The 20,370-nt window shown below is 41.9% G+C and overlaps 2 protein-coding genes across 2 annotated transcripts in view; one reads left to right on the top strand and one right to left on the bottom strand.

Annotated features, from left to right (window-relative positions):
- slc15a4 (solute carrier family 15 member 4) overlaps nucleotides 1–17,458 on the bottom strand; it is a 49,233-nt gene extending 31,775 nt beyond the window's left edge. The window contains exons 1-7 of the mRNA XM_015972130.3: nucleotides 17,142–17,458; nucleotides 16,323–16,931; nucleotides 9,803–10,095; nucleotides 8,965–9,106; nucleotides 8,696–8,776; nucleotides 6,589–6,769; nucleotides 38–196 (exon numbers count right to left, since the gene is read on the bottom strand). Coding sequence (XP_015827616.3) covers nucleotides 38–196; nucleotides 6,589–6,769; nucleotides 8,696–8,776; nucleotides 8,965–9,106; nucleotides 9,803–10,095; nucleotides 16,323–16,889 — 1,423 coding nt within the window. The 5' untranslated portion in view covers nucleotides 16,890–16,931; nucleotides 17,142–17,458. The remainder of the gene's footprint in view (nucleotides 1–37; nucleotides 197–6,588; nucleotides 6,770–8,695; nucleotides 8,777–8,964; nucleotides 9,107–9,802; nucleotides 10,096–16,322; nucleotides 16,932–17,141) is intronic.
- Nucleotides 17,459–17,625: 167 nt separating this feature from the next.
- The window catches only part of glt1d1 (glycosyltransferase 1 domain containing 1), a 31,412-nt gene continuing 28,667 nt past the window's right edge, over nucleotides 17,626–20,370 (top strand). Inside the window, exons 1-3 of the mRNA XM_015972131.3 lie at nucleotides 17,626–17,921; nucleotides 19,376–19,527; nucleotides 19,666–19,771. Coding sequence (XP_015827617.3) covers nucleotides 17,854–17,921; nucleotides 19,376–19,527; nucleotides 19,666–19,771 — 326 coding nt within the window. The 5' untranslated portion in view covers nucleotides 17,626–17,853. The remainder of the gene's footprint in view (nucleotides 17,922–19,375; nucleotides 19,528–19,665; nucleotides 19,772–20,370) is intronic.

Below are 20,370 nucleotides of genomic sequence, written 5' to 3'. Positions count from 1 at the left end.
ACACATAAATTCAACGAAGGGTGTCAAACAACCGTACCTGCAATGCTGGCAAAGATTTCACTGATTCCTATCAGCACATACTGAGGCACCTGCCACCATATGGGTAAATCTGCTGCATGGTAGATAACGTTGCCAAGCACCTGGTTGATGGTACCATTGGTTTTGATCAACTCCAAGCGTTTCGTCTCCAAAATACCTGATGAAGTAGACAAAGAAACCAGAGAGGAATGAATATTATCACAGAAGAAAAGAATAGATGCACATACGACTGAAAAATATTACAGAAACTCATTGTATTACACATTCAGTGGGATTTTGGCTAGTCTAAGAAACACTTTACTAAGATGGCATCTGCAGACTTTGGTATTCAAGCAGAAAGAAAAGGGACAGTCCAGACAGCTCAACCAAGCAGTTGTCATCAGCTCATGCCTCCTTTAAGCTTTACTCCACTGCTATCATCATGTGACCAGCGGCTATTTCCCGATAACTCCCAGCCTCCAATCATAACTACATTAAATGCTGTATTGGAGAGGAGTTGTAAGCCTTGTAATCCGTACATCCAATAATACCCTCTGTCCATCTCATGCACCGTGGCAACCAGGCTGCTAAGAGCGAGTCTTACACTATAAACACACATCCCTCCGTGCTTTTTATTTTTTCATTTTTGCTTCAATTAAACATCACAACAGACTCAGTGTGATACTTAGCTGCTCTGCTCAAGAAGTTGCTTTTAAGCATCTAAATGTCATGAGGTAGATCTTAATTAGTATACAAAATAAATGCTTTCAAAACCAATGTCATAACAGATTTCCAGACTTGCCTTCAGTGTGAAACCATGCTCTAAACACTGTGTATGTAAATGAGCAGAAAAAGCTCACTCTGCTGATACCCAGACAAATAATTACCTACATCTCAAAGATGCCAAAAGTGATTCAGAACCAGTGTGGTTCAGAGCCATGAACACAGAATGGCAGGAATAAAGTTAACAAAGTTTAAGGTCTTGTTCTCTAAGAAACCATGTAATACTTGTTCCTTTTGGAATACGATCATTCACTCAAAGTCTCACATGCATGCTGAACGTGAGTTTTCTCTTCAATCTTCACTGCCTGGATTAACCGCAGAAAGGAAATAGTAACGACTGGCTCAGAAAAGGTCAGACCCTTATATGTCAAGAGGAGAAGTAGCATCCACGGCCCCTCCCACCATGGCTTGTAACTGCTGAAGGATGTGTTGATTTAGCAGCTAGGACAGAGAACAGCACACTTCAGCTAACATTAGCAACTCAACAACATAGCGGAGCACATACAGACAGGGGAGATTAGAGAACAGCGTTGCATTTTTTTACCCAAGAAAAGACAAATGAGTGAAGGCAGCAGAAGAGTCTCACTGCCGTTAGCCAACCAGACACAGAATGTTTGCATACCATAAATATTGATGAATAAGACTCGTGATCCTGTCGTTTTTTCGCTCCCCACTCCTTCAACTAATTTCTACCTCCTGAAACAGTCATGCAATGTTTCTTTTTTTTTTACAGAGAAAACAAATCACAAAACATTCATTCATACTAGAGGCCCCAGCAGATTTATTGAAATAATGAGTGAACGAGAGCTAACAAATCCACAGAACAAGCTAGGTTTTGAACATGGCTTAAGATTTCACTGATTCCTATCAGCACATACTGAGGCACCTGACACCATATGGGTAAATCTGCTGCATGGTAGGTCATGGAACACTCCCCCCTCCCCTCAGGTATGTTCCCTAGGATGATTCTGCTGGAAACAGAAACCTGTGCTGTCGGACGAAAGCGATAGCGCTAAACACCAGTCACCATTTTCAAGGTCCAAGCATCTTTTGTTGTCTATGACTTCAAATGGTGTTTTTCTTTTTGGGACTCTGGTAGTTTGTCTTGAAGTTGAAGTGGTAGCAGCTGGCTGTTTCTCCTTTTCTGATATTATTGAGCGGAGAACCTCACCATTGGTGTTCTGCTGCTAAATACACGAGTGTGTAATGAGTGAAGGACCCATGGAAGTGCAGCGGTTCGGCGAGACAGACAACCGCACGGTCCAATAGTTGCTTTGGGTCCAAAACGTGTTATTGGCAGAGGTAATTGACAAATGTGAGAGAATCACTTCTTTTTTTTTTCAGGATTTTTATTTTTATCTCCACAGTATATTTATAGCTATTTTATGTTAGAATGTTGTCAAGAGGCATGAAAAGAGTGTTTTAAGCTCATTTGTTTTTCAAATTAGACATTGCAGTTTTCCTTTGAGAGCAAAGGATGTCACTCTGGGATATTCACCACTAATCATCTGTCACATAATACGATTTCAGCTTGTAAAAGGAGTCAAGATAAGAACTGAAAACGCACACTGGACTGAAAGAGGGTGCAGTTCTATATGTAAAAACAGCATAAGGCAGATCTAAAAAAGAATGTGAAGTAGGGCTGCAACAAACGATTATTTGGATAATCGATTAATCGGATGGGGTCTCGACACGATTAATCGATTAATCGGATTACATGGGGAAATTTTTAAAAACTGCTAGGGAAACGTTATTTCTCTCCTTCCTTCACTTTATTTAACACAACATTATTAGAAAACAGTTCAATAGCAGAAAAACAACATGCCATCACCTAAATTGTCTTATAAGGTGTATAGACAGAGACCCTAAGCTACATCTATCTGTGACCTAAAATGCTTGGTCCAAGTTAAACAGCTTAAGGGCAATTCTCATCTGTTTTGTTTGATCTCATCTGTTGACATATATTTTAAATGTAATTAAACATAGGCTGTGAATTAATCAAAATTGATCACTATTTCCAAAAATGACTGAAAAAATACCAAATAAAACAAAAGTAAATGAATGCCATCCTCCTTGCGATGATGCCCTGGGCAACTGCCATAAAGTCACATCAAGAAATGCTGCTGATCATTCCAATGATCCCAAATAGACTCACATTAGGCCACATGAAAGCAACTGAACCCAAAAATATATTAACCAGTATATAACTGCACTCTCACACAACACGCCTGCAGCAACAGTTAGGACTCCTCCCTCCCTTTTAAAAGCGTTTTTGCTTCTGAGGACATTGTGGTTGTAAAACCACATGCTAGTAGTCTGGCCCCGGTGTGATCAACCAGTTTCTGCGGGAATGTGACGGCGGAACCAGGGCCAGATTAACACTTTGTTGTACCCTGGGCAACAATATTCAAGGGCTCCATCATCACGACCCGAGGATCACCATAATGTGGTCACATACAGAATATTTTACTGTAATATGCAGTAAATATACTCAATACTTGAATGCCTGACAACACGTAACCCGCCCAGAGTAACCTTTGACCCACCTCGTGTGGACTGACCAATGAGGAGAGGGTCTTAACTTGAGGCCCTCTCTTCATTGGTCAGTCTGCATGAGACTGACTCTCAACTGACGTTCAGTCGTAGGCAGCGAAGCTTCTCTGTGCAGTGCAAAAGCCCGGGTGGACAGTTTGTTTAATGTAGGGTGACCATATTTCCATTTCCAAACAAGAGGACAGGGGATCTGTGCCTATGACGTCACACTATGGCAACGCCACACAAACCATGTTGGGACCCATTTTTTGTAAGAACTAAATTAATATCAGATTCTGCCAATTAAAGGGCTCTAAAACAATTCATATATAAATATTTAGCATATTTAATGCAAAATCAAATTTTTCTGCTTTAGTTCTGCAACAAGGTTTTATTAATAATAAATTATTATACCTTTTGTTTTACTACAGCATCGGTACGCTTCCTGTGCAGATTATTAAGGATGCTTGTTTCAGCTGTGAGATTAGACGATAGGATCAATGAAAAAATAACTAGTCACACACTCCATGGAAACTTTCAGAGAATCCACAAATAGTGGCTTTCAAATGGTTTTGTTACTTTTTGCAAGTTTATAAAAGAAGCAGATGAGACAGCATGTCTGATAATTTAGTTTTTCATCTGATAATATTAGAACATGTCAGTAATGTCTGAGGGGCTTTTATAAACACCATATAACTAACACTACTGGAGAGGGCATGAATTACACAGAGGCTTCTGGGGAGCCCAGTTATTGGGGGGGTCATTTTGCCTTGGCCCCCAAAATGTCTTGAAACGGCCCTGAGTGTGTGACTGAGTTTTGAAGGTGATCTGAATTGTATCAGATGTATAAATATGACATGTGTATAACTTATTGTTTTTTATAGGTAAAAACGTGTAGTGGAGATAAATCTACCTACATTTTACTTTTCAACACTTTGTTTTCAGCGCTTTGTTTCACTTTCAGCGCTTTGGGCTTCCTGACAGGGTTGCGGAAGGCGCTTTATAAATAAAGCTTTGATTGATTGATTGATTGATTGATTTTTTGTTTTTATTGAACTATTTTCCTGTCCTGTCTGTCTCTCATCTTCCTGCATCTCCTCTTAATTCTCCAGAAAATCTGTTGCCTGGATTCTTACCTTTTCACCTCATCAGTTACTTTTGAGCAGATCAAAGGGATCTCCTGACCGAAAAGCGCAGAGCGCGTTTTCGATGCTGCGTGAGGTGACATCACCACAGCACAGGTGATGAGCTCCGCAGTAGCGAGCTTCAGGCACAAATAAGACAGAAAATAGAGAAGATGTGCAGACAAGAACGATCGTGTGCTAATTATAGTTTTTTGGTTGCGCCACTTTGAGAATGGACCGTGCGCTGGAAGCAGCTGCCTGGATCGCTGTGCAACAATGCGGAACCGGTTCGCAGCAGCGCAAGTCTGCCGGCTCTCCCTCGCGCTGATCTGCGGCTCTCCCTCGCGCTGATCTGCGGCTCTCCCTCCTGCTGATCTGACTTGCTCTGGTCTGCGCGCAACGGCGGGCGGGATTCGGGAAGGGGGGGGGGGGCGCTTTTGGAAGAGTTGTGCAACACAACGAATCGATGACGCAATTCGTTGCCAATGCTTTTAGTAATCGATTTTCATCGAATTTATCGATTCGTTGTTGCAGCCCTAATGTGAAGCAAAACTTCATTTTGGGGGAACAACAAGCTGCTAAACCAACAGAGGATTAAACATTTTAATAAGCTTTATGACATATAGCCTTGCTCCTTGTGTTTGATTTGCCTCCTGAAATCCAGGTCAAAACTGTCAGCGCTCCATCTGCGTGTTCACCTACTATTCTGTGACCAATGCCCGGACTACAGCACCATCTTAAACCTTTTCTTTCCACTCCCTGAACTCAAAATTGCTTTCTGCAACATTCAGAACTTATTTTCTCTGAATTCAAATGCGAGGATAGCACTTTTTACCCCCCAAGAAGCCAAATGGGAAAATAAATGCCTGGGTAGCTTTTAAACACTGAAATGAACATGTTAGAGCACGGCCACATGTAGAAAACTGCACGTTCTGGTGAAAAGAAAATGATGATTGAATGTTACATTTCTTAAAGGAGCTCTTATCACATTGACTGAAAAGGATGTTTTTACATGGACCAAGGCAGACCGAACACTCGGCTGGTCACCCCTCATCAATATGAAGTAAAGCACAAAAATTAGATTTGCTTTTTATTTTTTGAACACAAACGGGAACTAATATAATTATCTTTAATCCATAGAGCATAAATTCTGTTTATACACCAGTTTAATTGTTCTTGCACATATACTGCATAAATCAGCTGAGAGTAAGATTTAAGCCACGCTCTAAATATAATAATTCATCATGACTTATGTTAAATATCTTCCTATATGTGAATGAAAAAACAAGTCTTGTGTTTGGACTGATACAAAAACACATTTAATTGCTGTTTTCTGCTTTAGTCATTGGTCTGCTGAACTGTGGGCTATTAATGCAACACAAATACACAAAACTGCTGTTAGGGAATGAGTTGATTATAGCCAAATAATAGAAAAAAGTAAGGTATGAATTGGCTGGTGTGTTAGCTCCTAATTAATTTTATTGTATTGTTTTTAAAAAACAAACTGTTGAAAGTTACCCTTAACAACTGCTGTCAAATTAGATTAAGTGCATGTTTAACAGTCTACTGGCAATTGGAGAATGCCCGCCAGTCAATATCTAAAGGTCACTACTGACAGAATACGTTTCTATGCCATGTGGAGGATGTAATGTGCACCTGGAAGAAGATAAGGCTTGGTAGTAGAAAATATAATGAACATTGATTCTCTGGGGTGATACTGATTTGCTTTTGTCTGCTTTCAGGCTTTTATCTTTCTCAGAACATTTTAGCTTAGGTGTATCAGTGCTGCAGCACCCGCTGAGGCCTAGTGGAGTTTGTATGAAAAGGAGACTAACCTCTGGACTGCCTGTTGTGATTCAGGCACAGACAATCTACCCAGACCCACACAAAGCTACACATGAAATTAAATCATTAGTTAGACAAAGGCTTAGCCTCATGCCTGTCAGATACACTCAGAGCAGATCAAAAGTTGGCTCCCTGACAGGTTTCATCACACAGCATAAAAATCTAACTAAAAAATGATGTGCGTGATTTCTCAAAATACCTAAACTTGTATTTAGTACAGAATGTTTTCCTTGTTTTTGTGGAATTCTACCTAAATGTCAGCAAGCCTGTTAGTGCACTCACTCACCCGCGGCGACGGCCGACCACATAACAAAGAACATCCCCACTGCAATCCTCTTCAGAGAGGAGGGCAGCAGGCCGCGGCGCTTCAGGATGGGGTCCACCACTTTGTCCTTAAGAGGAATCAGCATAAGGATGAGCACTGCATCAAACATGGTGAGCCATGCAGCCGGGAAGTGAAACGCCATCTGGGAAAACAGGAGGAAAAGAGATGAAACTGAAGTCTACAACAAGCAACAGAGCATTAAAACAAAGGGAGAGTGAGCATGCATCCCAACAAAGTTAACAGCGTTTGTCTTCCACATGTTTGCATGAGTACTGACAAGAGCACACTTCAGTCTAGATACTGCTTTGGCACCCCCAGGTGGTCGAATCTAAACACAATCTAATAAAACACAATAATTCAATCCACAGAGGGAATAAACAGGAGGATTAATATTCATAGTGGCAGCAGCTGTAGTGTCAATAACATTCCTGTTTTCAGTATTCATGTCCATTACAGTCAGGCAGCATGTGCTAAACTGTTCATTCAAAACAAGTTTCACAGATAAAACCCTAAATCTAATTTAAGGTTTAATATCTGAAATGAATAATTAGATTAGGAATAAATGCCACCACATTGGAAATCCATTTAAAGTTAAGAATTATCTTCATGTTTTACCGATACCTCACTGGGCCAAGAATAAAATTGCAAATTAAGGCAGGTGTGGTTTTTATTTTTTTTATATTTTTTTAGGTATTGAAATTCCAAGTGACATTCAAGCGCCTGATGTGCCTCCGGTTTAACAGATAAAATAATTTATTCTCACAGTGAATTTCCGTTTTTCCACAGCTCCTAAAGAGAGCACCATCCTCTCGCTTCCACATTATCGTACATCAAGTTCTGAGTGAGTCTGCGCCTTTGCCAGGGATGATGGATGGATGATGGTGGCATCTCAGCTGCTTTAGGGGTCTTATTTTTACAGAATGAGCTACATTTAAAAACTAAACAAACGGTACATTTAGTTGTCTTCTAATGATGTAAATAAAATACTAAAAAAACAGCTTTACTTCTGTTTTGATGCTTCAACTGTCGCTAACTTATTACACAGATCAGTACTACAAGATAACTGCAACGATCAGTTTTCAGATAAACTCTGTATCTTCTATAAAAATGACTATTTTTTATTTCATGATGAAAACACATTCACTTCTGCCACTCGTGTTCGAGCAGTACCATCAGCATGAGTTCTGCTCACTTTAAAAAGTATCGTTTGTTGAAGTTAGCCACTGAAATGTGTCAGGTGAGGTGAGGGAGAAATTCACAGAGGCAGCTAATCTCACTTCCCTTTTGATGTTGAAAATTGTCGAGGCTGATGGAAGACGAGACTTAGCTCTTCTTTTGATATCAAATAAACAAAAAAGAGGCGAGCTCAAACAGCTCTTAAGCATCCTTTACGAAAACGGTCACAATGAATCAGCTAAAGTATCTCAGATCTTCTGCGCTTAAGGTTATTTAGTCATTTTGATGAAAACTATCTGGCCTTTTTAGAACTTTGTTTTCGACTGTGTAGTTTTCAGGCGAATGTTTCACTTCACATTTCCGTGAAGTCACATTAAACACATCCATTAAAGAATAAGAGAAATAATACTGTGTACATACTAGCTTTTCTAGTGCACTCAGCTTCATTGCTTTGAACGCTCTGATTTTTGAGGAGTCATGTTTCGTGTGGAGCTGCTGAGGAAGCCATCAAAGGCCTGCTACATACAATCTGTGTGATTGAGTTACATCAGCAGCAATCAGCGGGATCCATCAGGTGGCGGCGCTGCAGCAGAGAAACGCAAACACAGCCAGGGTGCTAATCTGTAAAGTATTAGTCTGTGAAGTTCTGACTTAATCCCAGAGGCATTACAAGTCTTTGCTGCAGCCTCCAGCTGTTGCCCGCCATTGTGTGTCAGAGAACAATCGACTCCTTAATGTTCAGCACATAGGAGTCTAGTTCAGAACTGTTAATAGGGAAGCCCCGGTGGGTTTGTTTTATTCTGTATAATTATACAGCACAAGGTAATAAATCACAACATTTCTATGAAACCAAAGAAAAAAACATGGACTAGGAGTGTCTTATTTATTTTACCCGATGGGAGTCGTCGCTGATGTTTGAGGGCGTGTCGGGAATCTTCAGATGGAGGCTCTGCAGGACATACGTTGTCTGCATCTGCAACACAATAAACCGATTTTAACCCAATTCAGGATTGAAAGGATCTCTGGTGCAATTACACTTCTCTATAGTCTAGACTCATAATGTATTCACTTGTCTTCATATCTGCAACCAGGAAACTTAAACTGACAAAAAGACATTCCCATGGTTTATTTTTATATCTGTGAAACAGGAGTTATACGTACCTGAAAATACACTGTCCAGTAAGGAATAAGGGCAAAGAAAACTGGAAGGATTTTTATCAGTGCTTTGACTTCCTCCACTTTTTCCTCTTGAAACTTCCCTCCAAAAATTGTTTTGGCACTGTCAAGCAAAGCTGGTTTGTTGCTTCATAGAAGAAAAGAAAAAACACATTTGAAATACTCCCAGACTAAAGCTTAAGTATAAAATTTTAATAACAATAATAAAAACAAAGTATAACACAATTAGACTAACTCTTAAAGTAGGAGATTTTGTTTTTTTTTCCTGAAAAAATCTTACCCTTTAATAACAGCACTTCTAGAAATACGAAAGAAACTTTACACTAAATCTTCTAATCCTCATCTCTTAAAAGGATGTGAGATTGTCCAACTTAAACCATTCAATGTCAAGTGTTTGAGCTGCTTGTGGTATTTTGGTTCAAAGTCAAGTTTTAGCCTTTCAGAATAACATCTCGCCATAGGAAATGACGAATGAATGGACCAGAGGAAAAGTAGTATAGAAGGGGATCAAAGGAAGATTTAAGATAAAGGAATATATAAAAACGCTTAAGCTGCCTCGCAGCTCACATTAGAAACAAACTACAGGAAAAACACTCCAGACAGCTACAAATGTGGAAACCTAACCTAAAGACTTATTTATTACTGTCATTTTTCACTCAGATATCCATCATTTTTATGCTATTATTTCCTTTTAAATACCATGAAACTGAGAGGCTCTACAAAATAATCTATTATAGACCAGAGGTAATGTGAGGGACGTGTACTCTGTTATACCCAAAACGATTGACACAGAAATGGCTGAAACAGTCACGACTGCCCTCACCCCAGTAAGCTAGTCTCCTTTGGTTTCTGTGAGCAGCAGGCAAAGGCGAAGATCTTAGCCATAGCTGAGAAGGCACTGCCATCCGCAGGCTTTGTGATGAAAACTGTACGACCAAGAAGAAAAACCAGGAAGGACACACCGAGGCACACGGCAGGAATGATGTAACCGATCTCAAAACTGATGTTTTGTTGGATATAAGCTACACCGCCCAAAGACAGAATGGCTCCTAGGTTGATGCACCAGTAGAACCAGTTGAAGAACCTGCGAGTAGCCTCCGGTCCTTTGTCTTTGACCTACAAGGAAAATGGAAAAACATTTTTTTTTTCATAAATGCATTAAAGGTGTAGAACACTTGTTTAATCAACACATTTGTCAGGGTCTCTAGAAGGAATTAATGCTTTCCAAGTCGTACTTGGGGGCCAAAAACATTAGTGCACAATTTTGAGGAACTAGCTCCAAGCCGCATCCCACCTGAGCTTAAGATGGCGAGTTTTAGAGTCTTATTTCTGTCTTATTTGGACATCCCTCCTTAGATTGGATAACGGCAACATGACTCTACCACTGACTTGCAATGTGGATGTTTAATCTCCACAAATAACACAAGCCTGGAGGAGCTGCTGCCATGTGGCGAATTAGCTAAAACTGAAAGTTAGATTCTACTAGGTGAGGCGTTCTCTGCGGTTTCCCGACCGATAAACCAACAACAGCCTTCCCCGTCACCAGTCATGATGGGTGAGTCTATGAATGTTAAGTGCAGTGTGACATAGCTCTGTCAGGATGTTTTAATCCTAGAGTTTCACCATCTAATTTCTATAAGAAGCTAATGCAGGAGATAGGTGTATGTGACTATTTTCATGTTCAGCCTGCATCAAAAGCTCAGTGACTGTCATCAGGATAGAGGCAAAGCTTTGAGTGAATCACTTCTGTTCCCTAAAGCAGCTACAACTCAGTTTACCTACTTCACAGATGGGCTCAGAACATAGAGCTTACTGGAGTGATAGATGAATGTGATGGTGGGTGAGTTCATGTTCTAACTGGGTCCAACACATCATTCAATTCAAATACAGCATAAGAAGGTTCTTTTTTGGGGACCTGAATTACTACTAAATGTTCATCTCATTCTCCTGAAGGATTTCAAAGGTCAGAGAAATAAAATGTGTTTTCATGTCAACTTGCAGCATGTATGAGCTATAAATAATTCCAAAAGCTATAAGAAAAGATTTCATCACATAAAATCAACATTATTAAAGATATTAAGCTAAAAGTGACATGGATTCTGAGTCATTCAACTCAAGAAGCAAAACGGTCTTCAGTTTATCTGTGTATGGAATCTGTATATGTAGCCGAACCGGTTCGGCAGAAGCAAAGAAATTATGTAAAATGTGCCAGAATAGAAAGTATTTTTTCATAGATTAGATTTTTTTAAATAACTAAAGCCCTTCATGCTTAATATTCATGCTTACCTAATCTGCAGTGATGGTTTATATATCTTTGAAGAAATGCAATAAAATCTGTGAAATATCTTTTCAGTAGAAGATAATTATGCTCATTAATCCGACCCACATGCATTTGTCCTTGTAGATGTAAGTTTTATCAGTGTAGGATTAAACAAAGTACATTTGTATGTACACGCTCAAACAGACTGAGAAAAATCTACCAACAAAGTTGTGATGTCAAAGCTAAAGTTTGATAGAAGCCTGGCCTGGTATTTGGCCTTTGTTCAACCAAAATGAGACAAAACACTTTTTCATCATCTTTCCATTAAACAAATAATTAAATAGACCTAACTGATTCTGGACTGTAATAAGTTATATTTTAAGTTAGATGTCTGCAATACGGTTTCATTCTGAGCTAAGTGTCTAAATATACCACAGCTACACCACCTTCATCCCCGACAGCCTACATGCTCATGTCTGAATTGCAACAATTGGAGTGTCATCCTTTCTAGAACTACAATCTAGACACATTTACTGGGAACACTTCAGTTTTATTCTAGAACTTTTCATCCACGTCTAGCTGCAGGATCCGGAGGATTTCATTGAAAGATTTAGGCATTGCATGTTAATTTTCAAATGTTTAATTCTGAAAATGTTTCATCACATTTGGGCAAGCTTAACTGTCTATTTATTACAATGAGACTATGTATTATTCGTGTATTTCCAATTTATTTACCCAAACAAAAACTCATCAAGCTATCAGATGGTTTTTGTGAGCCTGTTTTGATGACTCCAAGTCTTGAACACACAGATAAGAATTTTATTTGGTCAGAAACAAGACGAGTTTTTTTTTTAACTTAAGGGCAGCAGTAGATCGGGAGGCAGAACAGGTTATCCATTGATCGAAGGGATGTAGGATCAGCAGAGAATGCTACTGTTGTGTCCTTGGGCAAAACACTTATCCCACTTTGCCTGCTGGTAGTGGTCAGAGGGACCGGTGGCGCCTGTGCTTGGCAGCCTCGCCTCTCTCAGTGCATCCCAGGGCAGCTTGTGGCTACAATGTAGCTCATCATCACCAGGGCATGAATGTGTGTGACTGGGTGAATGACTGATTGTGTTGTAAAGCACCTTGCGGGGTTCTAGGATTTGTCCCCATTACAAGAAGTGGTTTAGATGAAAACATTCAACTGTGCTCCAACATTAAATAATTTCATATAATGGAAATGCATCTAAAGTTACAACAATTTTAATATTTACTATCCATCCATCCATCCATTTTCATCTGCTTATCTGGAGTCGGGTCGCGGGGTCAGTAGCCTAAGGCGAGAGGCCCAGACTTCCCTCTCCCCAGCCACTTGGGCCAGCTCCTCCGGGAGAATCCCAAGGCGTTCCCTGGCCACGTGAGACACATCGTCCCTCCACCGTGTCCTAGGTCTACCTTTAGGTCTCCTCCCGGTTGGACGTGCCCGGAAAACCTCACCAGGGAGACGTCCAGGAGGCACCCTGACCAGATGCCCGAGCCACCTCAACTAGCTCCTCTCGATATGGAGGAGCAGCAGGTTTACTCCGAGCCCCTCCCGAATGACCGAGTTTCTCACCCTATCTCTAAGGGAGAGCCCAGCCACCATGCGGAGAAAACTCCTTTTGGCCGCTTGTATCCGCGATCTCGTTCTTTCGGTCACTACCCAAAGCTCATGACCATAGGTGAGGGTAAGAACATAGATCGTCCGGTAAATCGAGAGCTTCGCCTTCTGACTCAGCTGTCTCTTCACCATGACAGACCGGTACAACACCTGCATCACTGCGGATGCAGCACCAATCCGCCTATCGATCTCACGCTCCAGATTTCCCTCACTCGTGAACAAGACCACAGATACTTAAACTCCTCCACTTGGGGCAGGACCTCATCCCTGACCCGCAGAAGGCATTCTACCATTTTCCGAATCAAGACCATGGTTTCAGATTTAGAGGAGCTGATTCTCATACCAACTGCTTCACACTTGGCTGCGAACCGCTCCAGCGAAAGCTGAAGATCACGTTCTGATGAAGCCAACAGGAACACATCATCTGCAAAAAGCAGAGACCTGATCCTCAGGCCACCAAAACAGATGCCCTCCACACCTTGACTGTGCCTAGAAATAATGTCCATAAAGGTTATGAACAGAATCAGTGACAAAGGGCAGCCTTGGCAGAGTCCAACTCTCACTGGGAACGAGCCCAACTTACTGCCGGCAATGCGGACCAAGCTCTGGCACCGGTCATACAGGGACCGAACAGCCCATATCAGAGGGCCTGGTACCCCATACTCCCAGAGTACCCCCCACAGGGTCCCCCGAGGGACACGGTCAAACGCCTTCTCCAAATCCACAAAACACATGTAGACTGGTTGGGCAAATTCCCACGCACCCTCCAGGATCCCCCTGTGTATAGAGCTGGTCCAGTGTTCCACGGCCAGGATGAAAACCGGATTTCTTCTCCTGAATCTGAGGTTCAACAATCCGATGGACCCTCCTCTCCAGAACCCCTGAATAGACCTTACCAGGATGGCTCAGGAGTGTGATCCCCCTGTAGTTGGAACACACCCTGTGGTCCCCCTTTTTAAATAAGGGGACCACCCCCCCGGTCTGCCAGTCCAGTGGGACTGCCCCCTATGTCCACGCAATATTGCAGAGCTGCGTCAGCCAACACAGCCCCACAACATCCAAAGCCTTAAGGAACTCCGGGCGGATCTCATCCATCCCTGGAGCCTTGCCACAGAGGAGCTTTTTAACCACCTCGGTGACCTCGGCACCAGAGATTTGAAAGGCCAACCCAAAGTCCCCAGACTTTGCTTCCTCACTGGAAGATGTGTCGGTGGAATTGAGGACGTTCCCAGCAAACCCTCATGATACGTTTGGGCCTGCCTGGTCTGACCGGCATCCTCCCCCACCATCTGAGCCAACTCACCATCAGGTAGTGGTCAGTTGACAGCTCCGCCCCTCTCTTCACCCACGTGTCCAAGACATGCGGCCGCAGGTCAGATGAAACAACAGCAAAGTCGATCATTGAGCTGTGGCCTAAGGTATCCTGCTGCCAACAGCACATATGGACACCTTTATGTCTGAACATGGTGTTCATTATGGACAATCCAAGATTGGCCCAGAAGTCCAATAACAAAACACCACTCGAATTCAGATCAGGGGGGCCGTTCCTCCCAACCACACTTCTCCAGGTCTCACTGTTGTTGCCCATGTGAGCATTAAAGTCCCCCTAGCAGAACGAGGGAGCCATCGGAAGGAGCGCTTTACAGCACCCCCTCCAAGGTCTCCAAAAAGGGTGGGTAGTCTGAACTGTAGTTCGGTGCATAAGCACAGACCACAGTCAGAACCCATCCCCCCACACGTAGGCGGAGGGAGGCTACCCTCTCATTCACTGGGGTAAACCCCAAAGTACAGGCACCAAGATGGGGGCCACTAGTATGCCCACCCCTGCTCTGCGCCTCTCAGTGGGAGCAACTCCAGAGTGGTAGAAAGTCCAACCCCTTTCAAAGAAATTGGTTCCAGAGCCAGAGCCATGCGTTGAGGTGAGTCCAACTATATCTAGTCAGAACTTCTCAACCTCACACACCAACTCAGGCTCCTTCCCCACCAGAGAGGTGACATTCCATGTGCCAAGAGCCAGCTTCTGTAGCCGAGGATCAGACCGCCAAGGTCCCTGCCCTCGACTACCACCCGACCCCTTTGGCCCCTCCCACGAGTGGTGAGCCCATGGGAAGGGGGACCCACGTTTCCTCTTCGGGCTGTGCCCGGCAGGGCTCCATAGGTGAAAGCCCGGCCACCAGGTGCTCGCCAACGTGCCCCACCTCCAGGCCTGGCTCCAGAGGGGGGGCCCGGTGACCCATGTCCGGGCGAGGGAACACGGTTTCCATTTATATAATTCATCAAATGAGGTCTTTGGGCTGCTCTTTGTCTGATCCCTCACCTAGGACCTGTTTGCCATGGGTGACCCTACCAGAGGCAAAAAGCCTCAGACAACTTAGCTCCTAGGATCACTGAGACACTCAAACCCCTCCACCACGGTAAGGTGATAGCCCAGGGAGAGAGAAATATTATATGTAAAATATTACAATAGCTAGGAAGTGCATTGGCAAGAATCAGGTGATACAGTTCAAAAGCAGCTGAAAACTCACCTGTTCAGGCTGGCTTTGCCACCACCCTCTCCTTTTTATGCTCTTTCTAACTATTCCACCTTTCCCAGGGTCCACCGATTTCCCTCTTTTTTATTCATTTTCTCATTCCCTTTCCTTACATTTTTTTAAACACAAATGAATTTTTTTTTGTAATTTTAAACATATTTTTAATCGTTTTTTTAAATCTTTTTTATATTTTAAATGTGTTGTTTTTGTAAAGAGCCTTGTGATATTTATCTTGAGAGGCGCTAAATAAAAGATCGTTTTTCTTTCTTTCTTTCCTTTTCTTTTTGTATCTTCCACAAAACAGGGACAACTATACGATATATTGCTACAAAAAGTGTTGGCGATATTGTTCTGTCAGAATGTAAAACGTAAAAGCTGTAAAAATTGCTGCCACCTAGCAGTGAGAGTTTGAATTACACCACACCTAAAGATATAGATATGGTCGTGTAAATTCTCAATAATATATTCTGTAAACTGCTTTCAAATGTTGAATCAGCATCTTATGATGAATTACTGAGATTATTTCAGTGTATTGATATTTTCCTACATCCCTTACACTAAGTGTGCTTTGCTGCTCCCAAGCAAACTATACCACATTTATTAGTAGGCAAAGATGACCAAAGGTTTGCACCTTCAGCATCATCAACAAACTTTCCTTTTGCATGAAACATATTTTCATACTTTCATTTCACATAACTATACTTTCACGTCATGGAGATTAAGAGCATGTGTGTCTCAGCAAAATGTCATGGTAAACAGAGGATATCAATCACATCTGACTACCATAATTGCACACTGCACACTTGATCTAGCAGATGAATCACATGATAAACAGATCCCTTAGGTTACAAGGAACTTACTCTCTACTTCTACAATGACAATAAAGTCTGAAAAGGTTTTTTTACGTTACCTGATCTGCTCCAAATGCAGTGATGTTTGACTTCACCGTCCCCACACCTAGTGCAATTAAAAACAGTCCAATGTAGACCACTGGGCCACAATATGGGGCTCGAATAGGACAGTTAACATCTGGTGTACGGGTGCCGTTTGTGCATTCAACAGGTTGCAGTGGAAATGCTGTCTCTTCTCCACATAGCCGTATCCTGCTGTCATCACGTGAAATCAAAGGGAAAAATAGCATGCCAATAAAATACAAGATTAAACTTGAGGCAATAGTCCAAAATTTCCCCAGGTATGCATCTGCTAACCAGCCTCCGAATGGTGAAATCAGGTAAGTTATCCCCATGAACATCAGAGGAGCCTGACTTGCCTGAGTACCCTGCCAATAAAAAGGATTACTATTGAGAAACAGTACTAGGTTGGATGTGATGCCGTAGAAAGCAATCCTCTCTAGGGATTCAGCAAAAAGGATGGCAGCACAAGCAAGTCTCCTTCCCTGGAAGACTGATGGGGGTAAAGGCGTGTCATCGGAGTCCAATAGAGGGGTGCTCTCATCGGCATCCCCGTTGTTAGCCATGATTAACAGTCAACTTTGGTCTGGTCCTGGTTTGTGTAAGACCTGAAGGAAAATATACATTAAAAACAGATGAATTAAAGCTGTCATCTGGTGTAGACACTGAATACAACTAACACCGATTTAGAAAACAACGTGTGAATTGTTAGAGACCTGACTTTCTAAATAAATATAAAACATACACTTAGTACAAACATTATTAAGCTAGCTCAGCAGTGACACGAATATAGCTGTAAATGTTGGGTTTTACATTACCTTCAATTGATGAAACACTTGTTTTCCGTTATCTCAATTAGCCCCGTTAATGCTAACCGCACTAGTTTCTCTTTTCTAGCTTCATACTTTCTCAAAAGAGAACTGGAAGTCCACAAAAACAGTCACACCTCTATCGCGTGACACTCAGCCGGCCCACTGCAAACAGCCACATTTGCGTCGCTGCGTAGACGATACGTAACTACACTGTTCCCTACAGACTTGTAGAAGGAGCGTAAGAGCCCATCCATATGATTTAGATATCTGTTCCCGTTTACGCATGCGTTGAACCATCAGAATAAGGAAGTGGTTAGTTTTAGATATTGTTTCTATTTTTTTTTTACTTTAACATAATTAGTTACGAATGAGTGTACTGTCAAAAAGTGTTCCAGAAATAGATGTGCAATCAGGATGTCCTGTATGCGACGTCTCAAATAAAACGGAATAAAAATCATATAAATCTGATCTCCACCGGTACATGTGTTTCCAGGGAGTAGGATTGGAGACGGACTTGTAAACATTTCAAGCGTGGTTCTCTGGTAATATGAGGTAGCTGTCGTCAGCTTTTACCTTACGTGGAAGCTACGGGCATGAATCCAGGAAATGTGAGAGGAGCTGAGTTCAGAGAGCCGGCTGAAGCGCGGAGAGTGTGTCGCTTTTTCCTGGCTGGTCGTCACCAGTGTTAGCTGCACAAAGAGCATTTTGTTGTGGAGAAATGAAATTACTCTTCCTCGCCCCTCTCAGCCCCCAAACCGGGAACCATACAACAGCTGACAGAATAAGGTAATTTACTCTAGAACGAATGGAAACAACCCATTACGGCGCATTAATTAGCTAGTAACTTACAGGTAATTCCTAACCGATGTTATGTATAAGTGAAGCTGTTTGGTGGTGCTGCACTAAACCACCTACACCATTATGAATATCTGTGAAATGCACGTAACAACTGTCAGTACCTCGGCTTAAACGTGATCTTAAGCATCAAGGAAGTGTCGCATCCTTCAGTGAAACCTCAGAATTTTTTGGCCAATACATTTTTGAGTTGCTGCAAAACTGTTCGCTGCCCGTAGTGGCATTTACAGATTTTATGCATTAGTTTAAAAAGCACACCAACTACCTGTTGCAAATGACCTTTTCCTAGCTTAGCTTGGTATGTTCTATTAATGTAGGATTAGGTAAAAAAGTTTATTTTAATTCATGCAAAAGCCACAAGTTGAGTTAAAGCTTGTTCTTGGTTTATACATGTTTTCATAAAAACATACTTTGCTTATTTTCATCAGATTGATCATTCAAAAGAGATGCATAAAAGTTATTATACAAGAGATCATACAGTCACTAACCATTTTAATTAACTTATGGGTTAAAATAAGTATCTCTGGGTCTTTTTCATGAATGAGGGCAAAATAGAGCGGGAGATCGATTGGTGCTGTGTCTGCAGTTATGCAGTCTATTGTGCTGAAGAGAGAGCTGAACCGGAAGGCGACGCTCTCGGTTTACCAGTTGATCTACGTTCCAACCCTCATCTATGGTCACAAGCTTTAGGTAGTGGCCTAAAAAACAAGATTGCTGATACAAGCAGTCAAAATGAGTTTTCTCCAAAGGGTGTCTGAGCTTTTCCTTCGAGATGGGGTGAGAAGCTCAGTCATCCGGGAGAGGCTTGAAGTAGATACACCGCTCCTCCACATAGACAGGAGCCAGTTGAGGTGGCTCAGGCATCAGGTTGGTTGGTGAGGTTTTCCAGGCATGTCCAACCAGGAGGAGACCTAAAGGAAGACTCAGGACACGATGGAGGGACTATGTTTCTCAGCTGGCCAGGGATCACCTTGGGGATCTCCAGGAGTAGCTGGCCCAGGTGGCTGGAGGGAGGAAGGTCTGGGCCTCTTTGCTTAGGCTGCTGTCCCGCGACCCAACCCCAGATAAGCGGGGGACAGTGGAGGGATGATTGGATGGTAAGAATTAAACTGTCAAACAAAAGCCCATTCAAACTTTAAAAGTTAGCCCATTTTAACTTCAGTGGATCCACCACCTGCAAGCCCACTATTAAGAGTTGTTGATTTTGGTTGCAGAACAAGGCAGGGGTCTTGGTGTTCCCATCTCTGAACACAAAAAACTGGTAGCAAATTTTAAAAAAGGCAAAAATAAATATATAAATAACCCTGTTGAAGGTCTACAGATTATATTGAAGCATTGGGTTTCCTTTTACTGCTATGAGCCATCCATATCTATTTGTGTTTTAGGTCTCACATCGAATCAGCAGGACACACTTGTGAGCTCAGGGATGCGGGAGAATTTCAATCTCCTGCTGATGTGGCAAATCTGGTATCTCAGGATCCTCCGTTTGAAGGTGTGCTGGCCATTCATCTGTTCAAAGCAGGCAGACTTCTCCTGGGTAAACATCCTTGTTGTTGCATCATCTATTTACTTACGTTGCTCTTAGTGTTATGTTTTTATGAGGGTAAACATTAGACCTGCAAATACATTCACCATCTCTAGTGCCACTAACATTTGTGTTTTGTCTTCACAACAGACGTCCAAATACCCTTTGGGCTTATTTTTGGTGGAACGGACATAAATGAAGATGTGAAAGATGAACAGAAGCGTGTGGTCATGAAGCAGGTGCTGCTGAGAGCCAGGTGATGTTTCTGCTAACTGAAAACAAACTACTGAAAACTTCAGAGAAGTACTACATGTATAGTAGAATTGTGCTATTTTTAAAGAACGTTTCTTTACTCATATTTATCTTTACTGTGATAAAGTCATGATAAAGCTGAACTGATCCCCGTTAAAACGTTCTGTTGTAATTTTAAATGCAACAATACAGAATTTTCCTATACTATCATATAAAAACAAACTCTGCATGTGTATAAAATAATTGTGACATGTTCTCCAAACTTCCTTTTTTTAGAAATTTGATGCAGCTGTTGAGATCTTCAAGGGCAAACAAACAAGAAGTAACCTTGACCACCTGCACTTTTTAATTCAGGCTGTTCACATGAAATCAAGACTAATTAATATTGTTTAATCAAGTGATTTAACTAACTAAAACTTTATTTATATAGCGCCTTCACATGGCCGAAGGACCAAACAAAGCGTGGCACAGCAGAAATAAGCATAAAAAAATAAAATAAAATAAAAACATTTAAAACCAGCAAAAACATGCAGATAAAATCTATGTGGGGCAGCAAAAAGTGCCAAGCCAACAGTTAACGGGACTCTTCCTGGATAAAAGCTA

Source organism: Nothobranchius furzeri, chromosome 17 (assembly GCF_043380555.1).
Source record: "Nothobranchius furzeri strain GRZ-AD chromosome 17, NfurGRZ-RIMD1, whole genome shotgun sequence".
Taxonomy (NCBI): Eukaryota; Metazoa; Chordata; class Actinopteri; order Cyprinodontiformes; family Nothobranchiidae; genus Nothobranchius; species Nothobranchius furzeri.
The sequence above is the reverse complement of the archived record's forward strand: the minus strand, read 5'-3'. Positions and strand labels throughout refer to the sequence as shown.